General features: G+C 48.8%; 1 protein-coding gene across 1 annotated transcript in view; it reads right to left on the bottom strand.

Annotated features, from left to right (window-relative positions):
* Positions 1–17,740, bottom strand: part of LOC144169621 (hemicentin-2-like) — a 383,844-nt gene that overhangs the window by 109,205 nt on the left and 256,899 nt on the right. The window contains exons 5-6 of the mRNA XM_077698874.1: positions 16,523–16,626; positions 3,433–3,619 (exon numbers count right to left, since the gene is read on the bottom strand). Coding sequence (XP_077555000.1) covers positions 3,433–3,619; positions 16,523–16,626 — 291 coding nt within the window. The remainder of the gene's footprint in view (positions 1–3,432; positions 3,620–16,522; positions 16,627–17,740) is intronic.

Below are 17,740 nucleotides of genomic sequence, written 5' to 3'. Positions count from 1 at the left end.
CACGCACACACAAAGGCGTTGTGCTGCTGAGCACAAGGACGTGGGTTCGATTCCCAGCCGCGACGGCCGCCTTCCCGGTGGAGCCGAAAAGCGAAGACGCCCGTGTGTTCTTGATTCGGGCGCCGGTTAAAAATCCCCAGGTGGACAAAATTATTCCGGAGCCCTCCCTTATGGCGCGCCACGTCCCCTGTGTAGCGCCGGCGCGTTAAACCTTATAATCATTCAATCAACACGCACGCACACACACGGGCACATACACACATACAAACACGCACACACGTGCGCACACAAACATGTAATCGTACACACACATACACACACGCACGCAGACCTTTCATCGGTACGATCGAAGGAGCAGTGTACGCACACCGAGCGGATAAGTATAATCGAGATAAAGACGAAGCGCTTACCGGAGAGCCCGAGAGGTAATGCGGATGATTTTGTACAGATGAGGAGAAAGTGCTGGCAGCAGCCCGTAGCTCTTATCAAACGGGCTTAGACAAACCTTTTCCAACTTCTTACTGGGAGTATGTGCGTGCGAATCTTTTTTTTGCTCACACCGTGTGTATCAAAGACAGTGATCCTCGTGTAGAGCTGACTGTGGAAGCATTAAACTTAAGTTAAATACAAATGCATCGCTTCGAAGCGATTAGAACATAAAGTAATGCTAATTGGTCAAAGTATATACTCACGAGGGAGTGCAACATTTGAATATCGAATGCAGTATACAGTATAGTGAAGACTTAGCGCTTTCAATCTCATTTGGAATAACAAGTTCGTTCCTTAATTACGGATTACTTATTCACTTACATCCGCTTACAAAAAGTGGGTGAACCGAGCGAAATAACACGAATTGGGTCACGCATGGTTTCTATTTGCTGCAACTTTTTTCCCAAAACACGAGGCCGCAGCGCGAGGCCGCAGAGGAGTGAAACGGCCTCTGGTCTTGTCCTGAAACTCGGCACCCTTTCCTGCACCATAAGGACCCTGGACTCAGAACGAGGCTACGGATTCCACGTAAGCTTGAAACTCTTTACCACCGGTTGCGTCTCAACGCAGCGCTCACGAACTCTAACCGCCTTCGCCTCGGTCTAACGGCAAATCCCAGCTGCGATAATTGTGGATTGCCCGAAACAGTAGAGCACGTCCTTCTAGAGTGTCCGGCATACATCCAAGAAAGAAATCACCTCGCAGAAAAGGTTGAGTGCCTCAACAAAGCATCTATATCTTTGAAAGGTCTCATTAAACCCTGGCCCTCTCCATCGTTCCAGAAAGTGTTGGTGGCCTTATTTGACTATTTACACGGAATCCGCGTCGCAGAGACAATTTAGAACTTTACCTGTGAGATCGTGTGGACTTTTACGTCACCACGCAAAGCTTCGTGTTCACTTTTTCTTTTAATCTCTTCCTTTTTCGCTATCTTCTGCCCTACTTCTTTTAGGGCCTTTACTCCCATCTCTCCATCCCCGCAGAGTAGCATGTAGGCGGGAAAATGCCGGCAAACCTCTCTGCTTTCATCTAATAGAGAGCTCTCTCTCTGTCTTTTTTAATTTAACATAAAGTTACGGCAGCACTGCTTGAACCCGTGACTGTGAAAAACAGACATATTTTCAGAAAGTTATTCATTCCTGGCACCCGCGGGTTATTTCCCTGCATTTAGCTTACGGTGGCCTACGCATGCCCATGGTCGTGGCATGCGGACGTGAAACGTGCTTTGAACATATCTAGACATGAAGCTCTGTGAATGTGTGCCTTAACTTCACTTCTGTTTGTGCGCCGTGTGCGTGATCCTGCATTTGTCAGTTTGTGTGCTTATTTGCTTTTGTAGTGTCTGTATGCGTTTTTGTGTCTTCGTTTCCCTTCACTTTCGCACATCTCATGTTCTTGTGGAGTAGGAAGCCAAGCTCACTGCCAGGCTGACTTCTCTTCATTCATTAAAGGCATTCCTCCTCCTCCTCCTCCTAGACATGAAAAAGCTTACTAAGACTTAAGTTCGTATTGGGTTTGGTCGTTTGTAATCCTCAAGCTGCCTGCTCGGAGGACTCGCCTCCTTCTCTGACTACCGGCTCCGTCGAAGAATGGGGGTCCGGAAGAGAGGCGTACACGCGCCAAACATCATTCGCGAAATATCTCTTCGGTCGCGTGTTCCAGCAGGTAATCATATACTGTAATGCGAACGGTAATCACGAGTTAAACGGAGTCTGATTTTGAACGACACGCGTTCGTCTTTTCTTTGGCGGTCTTTTACGGAAGGCAAGCGGCGATCAAGAACGTGTCCATCCAGGCGCATGTGAAACCGTTTTAGGCGCGCGCACCTGCAACAATGACTGTGACAGTGGCTCTTGCGTTTCTTTTATTCAATTTTTAACCTTTCCCCAGCACCCGTCAGTGGGGCTTGCACCGAAATACGCTTGGATAAAGCGCTCGTTTTACGTAACGTGAATGGCCACGCTAATGGCCAGGGGGCCGTTGTCCGTTGGTCGTCATCCATCGCAGCTGCGAGTCTGGTCGCTGACGCGGAAGAAAATAAAAAAAACGTCATTTTAAAGGCCCCCGGAGGCCGATGACGTTAACAGTCGATTTGAAGCGAAGCAGCGTTTTTATGGACTCGATGTTGGTACAGACCGGTCACGTGTGCCTCATCGTACCTCTGCGTGACACCACAATTCTACGTTTGTCTCCGCGTTTCCAGTGCAGCAAAACGCACGCGTTAGAAGTGGTTAGAATAAGTAAGAATAAGTTGAATAAGTTGAATAAGTTGACGTCCCTGCAGCGGGAGTGGAGGGACCCGTCAACGCCAGGGTCGTGACATCTTTTAGCCTGATGATGGTGGCATGCCCGCAAAAAAAATTATAGGAAGACAAACTGGTGGATTTTCCTAATGCGAGATAATGTAATCCCTTTCCCTCGCAAACTTGAAGCTCAATCTGTTGCGCGCGCCTTGCTGCGGCTTCACAAGCACACAGCACGACGTGTCTCGCACCCCATTCGCACACCGTGAAAACCGTGCCTTTCATTGTAACTGGCTGAGTAGTTACGCTTGCTAACTTTAGCAACAGCATTAAGGTCCAGTGGCGCCTTTCGTTGTTTACCAATATCAGAATTCAGTTGCCGACATTTCAAATCCTTTCTACTTTGTGCCCACTCGGCCCTACAATCGCTTCATACCCCATTTACGCTGGGACGGGGAAGCAACTCTCGCGTCAGGTAGCGAGGAGCCGCTGCTTCTCGAGCAACCGGGCCGGCAGCTGCGCGAAGGCATCGCCACCGTTGCCACCTTTGCAACTGACACTTCACCTCTTTCCGCACCCGCCGTGTCTTTCTCTGCTCTTCTATAGCTTTCTGACCGCGGGTCGACGGCGGACATACATTTCTTCTGACACGGGCCACCTGTTGGTCACGCAATCAAATGGAAGGAGAGGGGCGACTCACGGTAGACGTTGAGCATGAGCGTGTCCTCCCACACTTCCCCGGGCAGCCGCGTGTTGAGCGCGCGACACGTGAGGGTCGCCTTGTCGGTCTGCGCAGTCAGCACGAGCAGAAGCGACGTGCCCGTCAAGTTGGCCTTCTCCTCTGTCAGGTATGGGTCCAGCCGCTGGTCGTCGAGCCACCACGACACCTGCGTAGCGCCATGGGTCGTTCAGCACAGTTGTAGGAAGTGGGACTGGCTGCTCAAGCACATGCTGTCAACGTGAATGCGTGTTCCTAACCCTAACACTCGGGAAGTTTGCCTTTAATAAGTGGGCTTCAAAACAACGGATTTATGCCAGGGTTTTGCAGACGAAGAGAGTTGAGCGCAAGGAGAAGGTTTAACAGGTGAACAGAAGGTGACCACTTATATGTTTGCCCTCTCACCCTCAGCGCTGTTCATGCAGTCCCGTTCCAGCACGCCAGCCGGTTATAATCTCCAAAGACCTTGCGTGAAACGTATTGCACAGTCAGATTTTAGAGCTCCGTAAACAAAATGGGCTGCAAGCTAAACCGAAACAGTCTCTCCAAGCTAAGGTAGCGACTGGCGGTGCTATCTGTTGGGGTTTCATGCAACTGCAGTAGAGAGGTGGCGCTCATTCTAACAAAGAAAAACGGCGTTTTTCAGTCCGGAGGTTTTTATCGACGCCACCAAGGAAAATCTTTTTCCTGTATTTAAAAATGCCGTGGTGCTCTTGAATTTCGTTTTACGAGCTCATGAAAAACTAAGGTCTCTTTCACCACCACTTTTTCTGACTTATTTTTTTTTTCCTTTTATTTCACCAGTAAACTGATGTGCAACTGTTTGCACGTAAACTGATGTGCAACGGGTTGCACGTCCTGACAATGTTGACTTTTTGTGACTACGATTGGGAGAACCCATCATTTTGATTTGCGTTTCCTTTGTATTGAAATTAGGGTTTATGTGACGCAAATAAATAATAAAATTCATTTCGACGACGCCGATGCCTTTTCCCTCGAAATTCTTGAGGGGATTGCGGCAAATGGGGACAAGCAGCGCCGATTCCGTGTTGTTTCTTTGTTCCGAGGCTTCCTTTCCCCTGAAAGCTTTCAAAATCTAAGACAAGGCGTTGACAGCATGCCAAGATAAGTTCTTCAGGCCTGTCGGGTTGGGATTCCCGGGAACGAGCTGCTTGACTGGGATCTTATGGGCGAAGGGAATAACTGGCTCCTCAAAGAATATGTTTGGTGAGCGCGGCAGAGTGAGCAAGCGTTTCTAATGATGTCAAGAAAAGGAAGGGCTTTCCATAGCCGACACTCACACACACCCGCACGGGCGTGCACACGCACGCGCACACACACAGACACACACACACACGCGCACGCACGCGTTTCTTACTCCCAGTGTGCAATATATTGCACATCTGATAACTTTTCAACGAAACGTCATAGAAAATAAAGAATGGCATCAGAATTGTCTCTGCATTCTGATAAATTCAATCACTGAAGAAAAAAGGAACTTTTTTTACTACGTCATGCCTCAGGCCCCAGGAGGATATATGGGGATAAACAACAATAGTAAGTGAACAAATTGTACTGAACGCAAGCTACCTTTATGTGCGGTATTTGCGGCCATTTGTCGTGTTACTCGCGCCCTTTTTAAAGTTACATTAGAGTTCTTATTGGCGTCATAGTAAGTTTTTTGCCTGCGGCGTGAACAGAACTCGGGGAAAGGAGGGTTAGGCCCTCAAGCATCAAGCAAGTATAAGTCTGGTTCTAAAGAATATTACCTCTAGGTAGTGCAGCATCAGAAGCAGGCCAACTCCGTATATTAAGAAATGTTGTAGGTCACACAAACATGCCTCTGCGGTCACCCTTGCGAAATTCAGTAAGCCGAACAACCTTAGCTGATGAAACGCCTAACGCGGCTCTCATTTCTAACGTTCAGTGCTGTGAGGAGCGACGTTCAATGCGACGCGACAACTGTTTTGCTTAGCCAGATCGTCGACAAACACCTCAGTGTTTTCGCAGCTCACGTGCATGGATCCCCCGTTCTTAAAAGAAATCCTGTTGGATTCCCCGCACCGCCAGGGGGATAAGATAAGCAAAGTTTGCTGTTTATCTTGCTACGGGATATAAGGTACCCGGTTTAACGCTCCATATTGTTCGTATATTGCATTTTTTTCGATTTTTTTATTGTATAAATACCCCGACTAAGATTCTATGACTACATTTCGCAGAGTTAGATATTCTTGGTTTAGGCGCAACCACTTCCCTGCGAATAGGTCCACTGCCTATAAAACAATTGTGAATCAACACTTTCTTGGGAATGTAAAATTTCTTTTGAGCTAAGCCTTGCTTTTGCAGCTGACGTACTGTTGGGAAACCGTGCTCGCCTCTCATTCCGGGGGTCCTGGGTTCGATTCCCATGCAAGCACAAATTGACGCAATTTTCTTATCAACTCAGTTACTTTACGGCTATTTCGTTCGCGCCCTGGACCATTTTGTGTGCCAGCTCTTGGCCCCCGTGCCGGATATTTTGCTTACCGAGTCATCCAAAGCTTTCGCATAAAAATGGTGAAAGCATGACCAAGTGCCTCAACGCCCCACTGCATGGGTGTTATAGAGTCTCGTTGCGGCGCGAGGCACCGGAGAGCTCCAAAGATATTTAGAAATGGCACTATGAGTGGGTTACGAAATAGCTGCAGTAAAGATGTTTTCCTTTAAAGGAAAACAGGAGCAAGTGTGGCGATGCGTCATGTCCTTTCGCGCACCTTCATAGCTATGCTACCGTATCGCAATCTATCATTCTCTGATGCAGTTAATAGCAATCATCACAGACAAAAAACGCAACGGCAGATGGAATACCGTCAACTGGGTCTTTTTGGCTTTCCTGCAGATTGCGTAACAATGTTGAATCAAGAGCGAACTTCGAAATAGGCTACCTCGACCGGAACTTTCTCAGCTATCAGCATCGTTCATTGGGGAATGAGAATTTAATTGGGTCTTAGCTGCCCAATTTTTCGCGTAAAGCTAAGCTATGTGCGACCTAGATGGTACGTTTAATTTATTAACACACATTTCTGTTCTTATTGTTACCATTTATCTGCAGTTTAAAATATACGTTCACTATACCAGGATTTTTGAGGGACACTTGATGAAAAGAGAGATCCTCATCCTAAAACATTTAGTTCATCAGTCACTACACTTAGCGATTCACAGACAGCCTGCCCTAATTACCAGATTGGCCGCATCTCTTTAACATCCCTACGCACCCTCAAAGAATGTTCGACTTCTCCTCATATCCGCATTGCCTAGGCGCATTTACACGCTGTTATCCCCGGCAACGAAGCGACCCACTCCGAGTCTCGTGATTTAGCACACCGGGCACTTGACGCCGGTTGGTCCTTCTCCATCGACACAAGACCAACCGAATCCAATTACTGGTTAGAGAGAGATGCTCGCCCATTACAGGAAATCTCACTGCACCCTGCCACCACCGCCTCTCCCGAGAGGAAGCTACAATTTCGCTGTGACTCCGGACGAACACCTACTTGAATCCCACCCGTCTCCACCATACGTTCCCGCTTAACAACCTTCCTTTTGCTCTTACTGCCCTAAGTATTCTTCGCTTTACCACATGGTATGGGCATGCCAACGCACCCAAGATCTGCTCCCACGTCTCAATCCCCCTTTCGAGCAGCGGAGGACTTCCCTGCCCAGCCCAAACCCGGTTTCCAAGCTCAACCTGGGGACCCGGGCCGGGACAGCCAGTCGAAGCCAAGGAATTCCGGTCTAGGGATGCCTTTCATGGAGCAAGACCCATTACATAAGCCTCTCCTCGACAGATAAAAAATTATTCTCAGAATGAATCTACCCTTCAATGAATCTGTTCACTCTGTTCGCTCATTGGATACGTTCACTTAGATGCGTTCCAGCCGAGAGCCAGAGCGGAGCCAGGTTAACACAAACACGTCATATCTCTACAACCATCGGTTTAAACGACAATGCGTTATCGAAAACGGCACAACAATCTCCGTCCGTCCGTCCGTCCGTCCGCCCGTCCGTTCATCCATCCATCCATCCATCCATCCATCCATCCATCCATCCATCCATCCATCCATCCATCCATCCATCCATCCATCCATCCATCCATCCATCCATCCGTCCATCCATCCATCCGCCCATCCGTCCGTCCGTCCATCCGTTCATCCGTCTATCCGTCCATCCGTCCGTCCGTCCGGCCGTCCGTCCGATATCCCATCTCTCATACGCGCAGGTACTAAATTTGAAATTTCTTATTCCACTACGTTTGTGGCCACGGTAGTTTAGTACTTTGTTTATAAGCTTGTAATAACGCCACGATTGCCGCAGTATGGAATTTCTTCGGCTCTCGGAACACAGGGTTACGCCTGAAAAGGCCCGCAGGCCTTGCGCGCCCGGAAGCTCATTTCCGCCACCAGCGAAGCAATTTCGGAGAGCCTACCGTCGCAACAGAGACCGCGGAGAGCGCACACAGTTTGATTGCGGAATTTCGACTACGTTGGGAAACTGTGCCCCCCGAATCGCTTCGCGAATGTGTCGAGCGGCGTCGCGTGAAATAGCTGTTGTCCCAGCTCGAAAAGCTCACTCTGGCGAACCCATCGTATCCCCCTTGTAGGGTACACGGAGGCGATGAAATCTCAATCTTTTCAGTTAACTCGTTCTTGTAGCACGGCCGCACTCGTTTGCCTTCTCTTACGCTGAAAATGGCAGTGAAGTATTTTTTTTTCCCCAGAAACTTGGTCCCCCGGGAACTTATTCAGTGCTTCACGGGCGCTGATTATCTAAGGAATGTGCTGCAAGTCATCTACGACGGTATTTGCCGAGGCCTGTTCCCAGACGCTCCCTAGACATCTAGTTTCAGGAGCTTCAAATGCGCTGTGCTCTTACCGCTGTGAGCGATAAAATAGGGAATCAGAGGACCCCTAGCAGTGCCGTCTTCAGTACCTTTATGTAACGAGGCGTGGTACGTCTGACATCCTGACTGACTTGGCGTGATGGCTAGGTGCTACAAGGCCGAGCTGTAAATATGCCATCACCGGTGTCATTGATCTTTAGACTTTTTGGGACTTAGTTACACGCGCTCCTGTTCAGACACGAAGGGCTTATTAAATATTTAATCATAATCTTGACAATATCCCTAACCTCTTATAACACACGCTTGCGAATTAATAAACAGCTGGCATTACCAGCAAGGATAGTCTAGAATGTGCGTGATTCACTCACTCACTCACTCACTCACTCACTCACTCACTCACTCACTCACTCACTCACTCACTCACTCACTCACTCACTCACTCACTCACTCACTCACTCACTCACTCACTCACTCACTCACTCACTCACTCACTCACTCACTCACTCACTCACTCACTCACTCACTCACTCACTCACTCACTCACTCACTCACTCACTCACTCACTCACTCACTCACTCACTTCAAAGGCTTTGACAATAAAAGATACAAAAATAAAACAACTATAAAACAACAATATATGACAACCGAAACTTGACATCCACCTTAATCGTGGCCGTAGCTTCTTAAAGGAAAGCTATACAGGCAGAAAGCCCTCCTTCAGAATTCGAACCGAGGGCCACCGCGTAAGCGGGACAGTCGCTCCACCAACTGAACTAACCAGCAGGCTTATCGTTTGTAGCGTGACAGCGAATTGATTCACAACTCAGAGTGAGGGACAGGTGTTATTTGACTAGATTGAGCAAACATTTCGAAAGGTACATTTTTGCAATATAAAATTTGATATCCACCTGAAATGCAGCCGTACCGCTACAAGGAAATGTGTTTCCTTTCGGAAACTTCGCTTGTTGAAAGAAAAAAGCTCTATTAATACAGCGACCTCTCTGAAGCGGTGGCCCTGTGGGATTCACATCCTGGACTGGGATAAATTTTTCATCCCCTCCGCGGTTAGTCAAAAAAAAAAAAATCGCGCCAATTCACCCCGTGAATGTGGTTGGAAAGCAAAGCTGCAAACGGCACCCATAACGATTACCCGTGCGACGTCACTTAAATTCACTCACATCGCTCTACAAATAGCAAAACCAGAGAGAAGTGAAACGCACTTAACCACACCATTTATTACTTCAAAGAGATATTCTTGGTAAGGTTAAATCAGTGCATGATGCATGAACGGTGTTTGGTTGAGTTTTATTGGTGTAGCACAAGAGTGGAAACTTTTTTTATAAAATTAAAGTAAGCTCCAACCCGGTGTTAGACGATCTGACTTCTCTGTCTCTGCGCCACGGACGGAGGCGACGTGATTTGCGGCAGAGAAGGAGCAGGAGGAGGAAGAAATACTTCTGTTCAGATTTCTGAACGGCCCAGAGTGCAGCCCTGGGGAGTGATTCCTTCTTCTGTGGGGCCCATATGCAGTCCGTGCGGCCTGTGTTCTGTCCACCCGCTGAAGCTGGGTAGGTAGAGAGGGCCTGGACAGCAGCATCTCCCATTGCTCTTGTTGGGTAGTTGACGGAAAGAGAGGAGGGTGCTCAGGGCTAAAGTCGCACACCCCGATTACGGGGCGGAGTGTTCCTACTTCTGAGCAAAATGTACATTCAGCGTCGTAGCGATGCGAATACATTAAGTGAAGACGCGTAGGCTGTGGGGAGGAGCCCGGATTATATGAGCCGTAGGGTAGTTTGTTGTTCGCTGGTAATGTCAGGGTAAGGCGAAGGTACGGTCTGTCTCAGAAGGCAATAATGCTGGGTTATTTCCCTGAACGTGACAAGCGGGTGACTGTCCTCGTGCAGCTCCTTAACACGGGAGGTAAAAGCGCAGGCTTGCGTATTTGTTGCCCTCCATTGAAGCGTGAGGGGGTGTCCAGATGAGCTGAATGGAACCGCTTGGGGAGTGGTTTTTTAGCACGCGCAGTGCAGGTCAGGACACCCAACCCGACTGGTAATTGCAGTGGGCTTGCTGGGAATCGGTGACTACCCTCCGAACCCCTGGTTGAGCGAGAGCCAAGGTGATGGCTGCCTCTTCTGCTGCCGTCATTTCTTGCGTCCTGAGAGAGGCACACGCAAGGAGGTTGGTTCTGAAGGTAGCCATGGTGATGGCGTATTGCTGCCCTCGATGTTTGGAGGCGTCTGTGTAGATAACTGCATGATCCCCACCGAGGGTGGTGTTTAGCCCGTGCTTGAGCTCGTGCTTTTTGGTGACCCTCGTCATGTGAGGGGTTCATTGTTCTAAGCAAAGGGAGCATCTCCAGTTTTAGTCGCCAAGAAACTGGGAGTACGTCAAACGGAGTGACATTCTGGGCTGCCCAGCCAATCTGGTGAAGGATGCGGTTACCCACCGCAGTTCTGAGTCGGACCTTCTGGTTAGAAAGATGGCCTCCACCGTGTTGTGGAGCCCCGTGCTAAGCAGCCTCTGTGTGGACGAACTCATGAAAAGACCAATGGCCTGCTCGACCGCCTCTCTAATCATTATATAAAGCATTTCTATGTCTTTATTGTCGAGAAGAAGACAGGGTGTTGACGTAAGTGACTCTCGAGAGGACAAAAGCTTCAATTATTCGAAAGGTACCGGATTCCTTTAGGCCTCGCTTATTGGTGGAAACTCGCGTGATCATGTGTATGATTTGATTAATTCTGTTTTTGAGGCGCTTCAAGGAGACGTCACTGTTGGTGTTAGCCTCGAGATGTAGGCTCAGGATCTTGATGCTGGGGCTTGGAGTGATGGCCTGGCCATCAAGGAGTATTTGAATGTATTCCTTGGTTTGGCGTGAGGGCGGACGACAAGGAGCTGTGATTGTTTACGTGGACACTGGAGGCCACAGGCTTTAGCACATTGGCGTACAAGAAGTGAGATGTCATGCTTTGGTGTGAGCTTCCTTTAATTTTTGTAACTCTTAACACATGAGCAAGGTGCGCACAGGGCCGCTAGACGGGCGTGAGTGGTCGCGTGACGCTTTCATTTGGCATTCAGCGAGAATGCAGGCGGTAAACCCGTAGATGTGCTTGGTGAGTACACCACCTGTCTTCCCAGTCTTGGCAGACCTCATCGAGGCGGATGAAGAGAGGCCTGGGGAATTTCGCGATGACATCCGCGTAACTAAAAAAGAGCTTTTCAGCGAACTGGAACATCGCTACTGGGGTGCCTTGGTCCGCAGCAGGGAGCAGAGAGTTGAGCAGGAGGCACAGCCCTCGAAAATCTTCCGCACGCTCGAGAGAGAGAACGCTACGCGGAAAAACATCACCGAGGTTCAACACCAAGGGCAGCTCGCGCGGGGACCGCGTGAAGTGGCAAGCGCCTTTGAGGACTTTTACTCCAGCCTGTTTAATTTGCAGACCGGTTTGGACCCCGTCCCCGAGGAAGTCCTTAGCGAGCTCCCAAAGGTATCGGAGGATTTGAGAGATTTAATTAACTCTCCAATAACTGCAGCGGAGGTAGAATCCGTAATTAAACAGCTTCCCAGAAACAAGTCCCCAGGTCCAGACGGGATCGTCTCAGAATTTTACATGACTTTTCAAAAAGTATTAAGTCCGGTACTCGCCTCAGTTTTCGAGGACACAATGCACAAAAAGCTACTTCCTCCTTCCATGCGAAATAGCCACCTGGTCCTCCTGCCCAAAACACCACAATCCGGTCCAATTCCAAGCACATCCGATTTCCGCCCGATTTCCCTTTTGTCGTCAGACTACAAAATCCTGGCTCGGATACTGGCTCATCGACTCGAAACGGCCCTTAGTACGGTGGTGGGCCCACACCAGACTTGCGGCTTCAAAGGGCGAACAATAAATTCCAACCTTCACTGGATGAGGACCGCTTGTGAGGCGGGAGAGCTAGGGCTAGCACCACTGGCTGTGCTACAGCTCGACCTTAGGAAGGCATTCGACAGGGTACAACGGCCTTTCCTGTTCACACTCCTCAGACACTGCGGAGTTGGAGACACCATGATGGAGTGGATCCAGATATGCTACACTCAAATCTCGACGAGCATAATCGTTAATGGGCAAGTAGGAACCCCCATCATGGTACAAAACTCTGTCCGCCAGGGCTGTCCAATGTCTCCACTACTTTTTGCTCTTTACCTGGAGCCGCTGTGTCGCATGGTGGCTGCGTCCACCAAAATCGAAGGACTCGTTATGGGCGGACGGGAACTCCGAGTGTTGGCATATGCCGACGACGTTGCCCTTATCTGCACAACAGCTGCCCAAGCCGGAGAAGTACTCCGACTGGCACATCAGTTCTGCGGTTTCTCCGGTGCAGAGCTCAACCTTGAAAAATCCGAGGGAGCCTGGTTGGGGTGCTGGGAAAGAAAGCCGCGCAAGTTTTTCAACATGCGGTGGTCGGACCGCGTTGAGACATATCTAGGGGTAAAGATCGGAGTGGGCCAGGCGGTGGCGCCTCGATGGAAATCAAAAGTTGACGCGGCCGAATGGAAGCTTCACCCCTGGAGGAACCGTAACATATCCATTTACGCAAGGGCCCTCTTGTGCAACATGGTAGCCTACCCCGCAATTCTGTACGCAGCGCGCATTACCACCATCGATGCCGGCTCGATACAGAGGCTACACCGGTCGTGGGCAGTGTTCGTTTGGCGGTCGCAATACGAGCCCATGCGCCGTACCAATCTCTTCTGGAGCGTGGAGGGGGGTGGAATTGGACTGATAAACGCACAACTCAAGCTCGTAGTCCAGCGCTTCCTTTTCTTCCGCGACCAGGTCGACCCGTTTCTTCAGGCGGCCATCCAAAGCCTAGGCTCCTTTCACTTGCGGCCGTGGCTTGCCACATCAGCGCCTGTCGATCATGGCTCTCGCATCACCGGGTTCTACAGGGAGATAGCCAGCGCGGTGGCTTCACTTCAGACGTGTTTTTCTTGGGAATACCTGCTCGCTGTGAAGCCGCGAAAGTTATACTGGGACCTAGTTGCTCAGACACTGCCACCACCCCTGTACCGTCAGCCACCGGTCCCTCAGGGTGGAGGCGATGTGCTCAAGCGGGTCAGGCAATCCCCCATCCCAGTCGGCACAAAAGATTTTTTCTTCCGTTTCCACGCGGCATTGTTACCAGTCATGGCGCGTCAGCAGGAGCGGGGCTTCTTCCTCCCCTGGGGCGCCGGATGCCTCCTGTGTGGCAAACCGGAAACCGCAGAACACGCATTCCTTGACTGCAACACGGCGATGTATTTCTGGCACGAAATACAATCGTGCTTCAGAACGTCGTGGAACATCACTTGGCCGGGCCTCAAGTTCCTGTGCGTGGACACAGAGCACCCCGCTTTCCGTGATTGTGTCCTAGCCATCGGACTACACGCCCTCTGGAAAGCGAGGGTAGAAGCAGTGGAGTGCGCCCTCCGCCCACAACCCGCATGGCGACACTTTCTGCGGGAGGTCCAATGGACGGTCAGCGCATTGGGCACATCTGACTGCGACCTGGAACTGCGAAGGAAGCTCGCCCGAGGCAGCCATGCGCTGAAGCGCTACAAAACAAATGAGGAAAGGCGCAGGCAGGGAAACGCCTAAGCCATTAAAAGAAAAAAAAAGGGGGGGGGGGGGGGGGGGCTGGAGCGTTTAACGGGCCAGCGTATCTACGTTGACCAAGTCCCCTTGAGAAACAGGAGAGATAGCGCCGGCCAATAGAACGCACACAATTCCTTCAGCCTTTGTTTTTGTAGAGCCTGTGTTGCTGTTTTCATTGTCCTTGTATTTTTGTTTTCGTGTCTCTGTGCCCTTTTTATTTTTATTTTTTATTTTTTATTTTTATTTTTTTTCTACTCTTGGTTTCACGTTCGTTGTCATCTTACCCCCCAAACATGTAACCGACACATCCACTGTTAGAGCTGCTCCGGAACCATGTGTAACACTCGGCATGACGTGTATATTTATGTGTAAATAAAGTTATTGTTTAAAAAAAAAAAAAAAAAGTGGGCTCGTAGCTAAATCGGTAAGACAACGGGCTCTCGCTTTGTTAGTCTATTAGTTCCAGGTTCGATTCCCGGCGGTGCCAGTGAATTTTTTTATTTGTTCGCTGGAGTTTTCTGGTGTCACCAACGGTCGCCAAAGAACCCTTGGGGGGTAGAGGTAAAAAGCTTTGCTTTAAAACAATACCATATATCCGGGTGAAGGGGACGTTCTTTTTAACCCAAGGGCCTCGTGACTTGAGTGTCTGTGGAACCCTCTTCCCTCTTAGCTCCCTATGGCGCCAAGACTGCCATAACAGAGCCCCTCGCTATGCATATAGAGAATCAGAATAGGAAATGAGGGGCTCGTTGAAATAAGAGAGAAATAAGGGTTGGCACTCAAGAAAGCCTCGCAAAGCAAAGGGGAGAGTGTGGTAGGTCATTGGAACAAATAAAGAATTTGGAAAGACCAAAAGAAAGTGGAGAAAAAATGCCCGCCGGGTGGGGTTTGAACCCACGACCTCCAGTCCGAGTGGCGCTGGCTACCACCCACAAGCCAGGAAACAAAAATACCTTGACATAGATACCCCAGAAAGTGGAGGGGAAAATAGCCCCGCCGGCAGCGTAGTGGTCATCGCACGTACCAGACGCGTATTCTGGAGGTCGTTGGTTCGGTTCCCACGAGGTGGCCTTCTTTTCTCCCATTTTTTTTTCTGTCTTTTCAAATTCTTTATCTGTTCCAATGACCTACCACACTCTCCCCTTTGCTTTCCGAGGTTTTCTTGACTGTCAACCCTTATTTCTCTTGCCAACCCTTATTTCTTGACTGCCAACCCTTATTTATTAAACGAGCCCCTCACTTCCTATTTTGATACACTATATATATACAGGGTGATCAAAGTTAAGTCGACAGGTTTTTTTAAAAATAGGCGCTTAGATTTACGCGAAGGCCACCTCTACAGGGAGGTTATGCGCCCAGGGGGACACATAAATAGTAGGTAATGATCGGTTTCGGAGGCTTAATTATCTAGAATTGATTAATTAACTTTTTAGTGGCTGCAGTAACCAGGCTAGTTTGTATTGGAAAGTTAGACGCAATCGTGTTTCTACGCAGTTTCAATTGGCAGAATTCTTCTAGCGCATCCGTAGTCCGAGATATCAAATGGCGAAGTTTAAGTGCTGTTCGCATGATTACGCATGCTAGATGTCAAGACCAGCGCGTAGCTCCTCCCTTTTGTTCTGAGTTTCGATAGCGGTTTCTGAGCACTGCAGTTTGCGATAACGCCATCCAAGAATGAATGGGTGCCAGTTATCACTTTTGCCTGTGCCCCCACCCCTTTGTCGAACTAAACACCGTACACAGCAGGCACGTCACAGAAGGGAGGAGCTTTGCGCCGGTGCAGACTGTCTTGCATGCGTAATCATGCGAACGGCAAATAAGCTTCGCAGTTTGATATCTCGGACTACGGATGCGCTAGAAGAATTCTGCCAATTGAGGCTGCGTAGAAACAAGATTGCGTCTAACTTTCCAATACAAACATGCCTGGTTACAGCTGCCACTAAAAAGTTAATTAATCAATTTTAGATAATTAAGCCTCCGAAATCAATAATTACCTCCTATTTATGTGTCCCCCTAGGCGCATAACCTGACTGTAGAGGTCGTCTTCGCGTAAATCTAAGCGCCTATTTTTAAAAAACACCTGTTGACTTAACTGTGATCACCCTGTATATATATATACTGCAGAACAGAAATATATGGATAGGACGAGGGATTCCGTAATAATACACATCAAAGATGCAGTCCTTATTGCCAGTGCTATTCCGCTACTTGAAGGTGCGTTAGAGCGCCGAATTCCCGCTTCCGATCTCGGCGGATTTGTTATCGGAGTTTGATTTCTTTATTCCTGTATCATACAAAATAAACAATCACCTCATTCGGGACTATAACGCACCTTGAAGTAGCCGAATGCACTGGCAATAAGGATTGCATCTTTGATATATATATATATATATATATATATATATATATATATATATATATATATATATATATATATATATATATATATATATATATATATATATATATATATATATATATATATATATATATATATATATATATATATATATATATATATATATATATATACTCCTACACGGGGTACGGATGCACTGCACACTGCATAACTCACCTTCGGCGGGGGCCGCGAACCGACCACTTCGCAGCGAAACTCGGCCGAGACGTCGACTTCAAATGACCGGTGCGTGCCGAGAATCTTCACCGAGACTGGCGGAACTGCAAAGAGGAGAACATCACGGGGCCGTCAGTGGCGGAACGCTACTTCACCCTATTTACTGGCCGCTGCATTCGCGTACACTCACGGCGAGCGCGATCGCAAAAACTAAATTTCCCCAAGGCGCGCCGCAACATGCTCGAAATGCCGAAGCACCTCTCGTTTCTCGCACACGGATGTTATCAAGTGCTACTCGTACAGTGCGGCACCGGCGAGGTGCTTTGTTTTCAGGTTTTGTAGGCAGCAATATCGGGAGTTTTGAAGCTGCGTTTCCGGCTTCCATTTGTCGCGTCTTTACCACTGGTTCGCACTTCAAGAACCATGAACGAACTGCAGCTTTCTGCCTTTCATTTCTCGTCCCAATCTGGAGAGGAAGAACCAAAAATAAATGCAATGTATCTGCGTCGTGTTTGTTGGGTTTGACATGCCAAGAAATATTTAAACAAAATTTGAATTGAGCTTCCTTCAGAAAGCGGCGGGGTGCGTAAGTGGTAAAAATGAGCTCGTGCCAGCCAGAAGGCAAACTAGCAAGAAAGTAGTAGATAATCAAACATTCTGACACTCAAATGCCGATGAGCGCAATTTCTATGAACGCGCGGAAATCCTCCGCTTGGTTATGTGTCGTATCTTTCATTGTCTGAGGCAACTTTGTTTCTTCGATTCTGTCTAGCAACCGAATGGCCCGTCCACTCAAGGTTGATACCCTGCGCGAATCGGTTTCATACTTGGATATAGGAATGGTGCACACTATTACGACAAAAGCCTTAAATCTTTATTCTTCAAGGCCGCGTTGGGAGGTACAGAAAATCGAAGCACGCGCCGGAAAAGGGGACCACCAGCGCACAAGGAGGGTTCTGAGTCAGGACGACGGACCTTAGAGTGTTCTAGAAGCGCCTGGTACACGTCACCACGCGGGTTCAGAGCTCAATTCCAGATTGCTAGTGGTGATGACGCACCAGCCCCCAGTGACGGTAAGGGAAACCGAGAAAATACAGAAGAGGCTAGAGCAGCTCTAAATGCCGCTCGTCGCAACTGAATGGATGAATTGCGAATGAATTGCCTAATAAATTTCGCTGCCGCCTCCTGCGCGTCCATAATAGTTAAACAAACTCGTGC

The sequence above is a fragment of the Haemaphysalis longicornis genome, unplaced genomic scaffold (genome assembly GCF_048455015.1).
Source record: "Haemaphysalis longicornis isolate Haplotype H1 unplaced genomic scaffold, Haemaphysalis longicornis Haplotype H1 scaffold_2, whole genome shotgun sequence".
Lineage (NCBI taxonomy): Eukaryota > Metazoa > Arthropoda > Arachnida > Ixodida > Ixodidae > Haemaphysalis > Haemaphysalis longicornis.
Note: the sequence above shows the minus strand (reverse complement) of the source record. Positions and strands in the feature narration are given on the sequence as shown.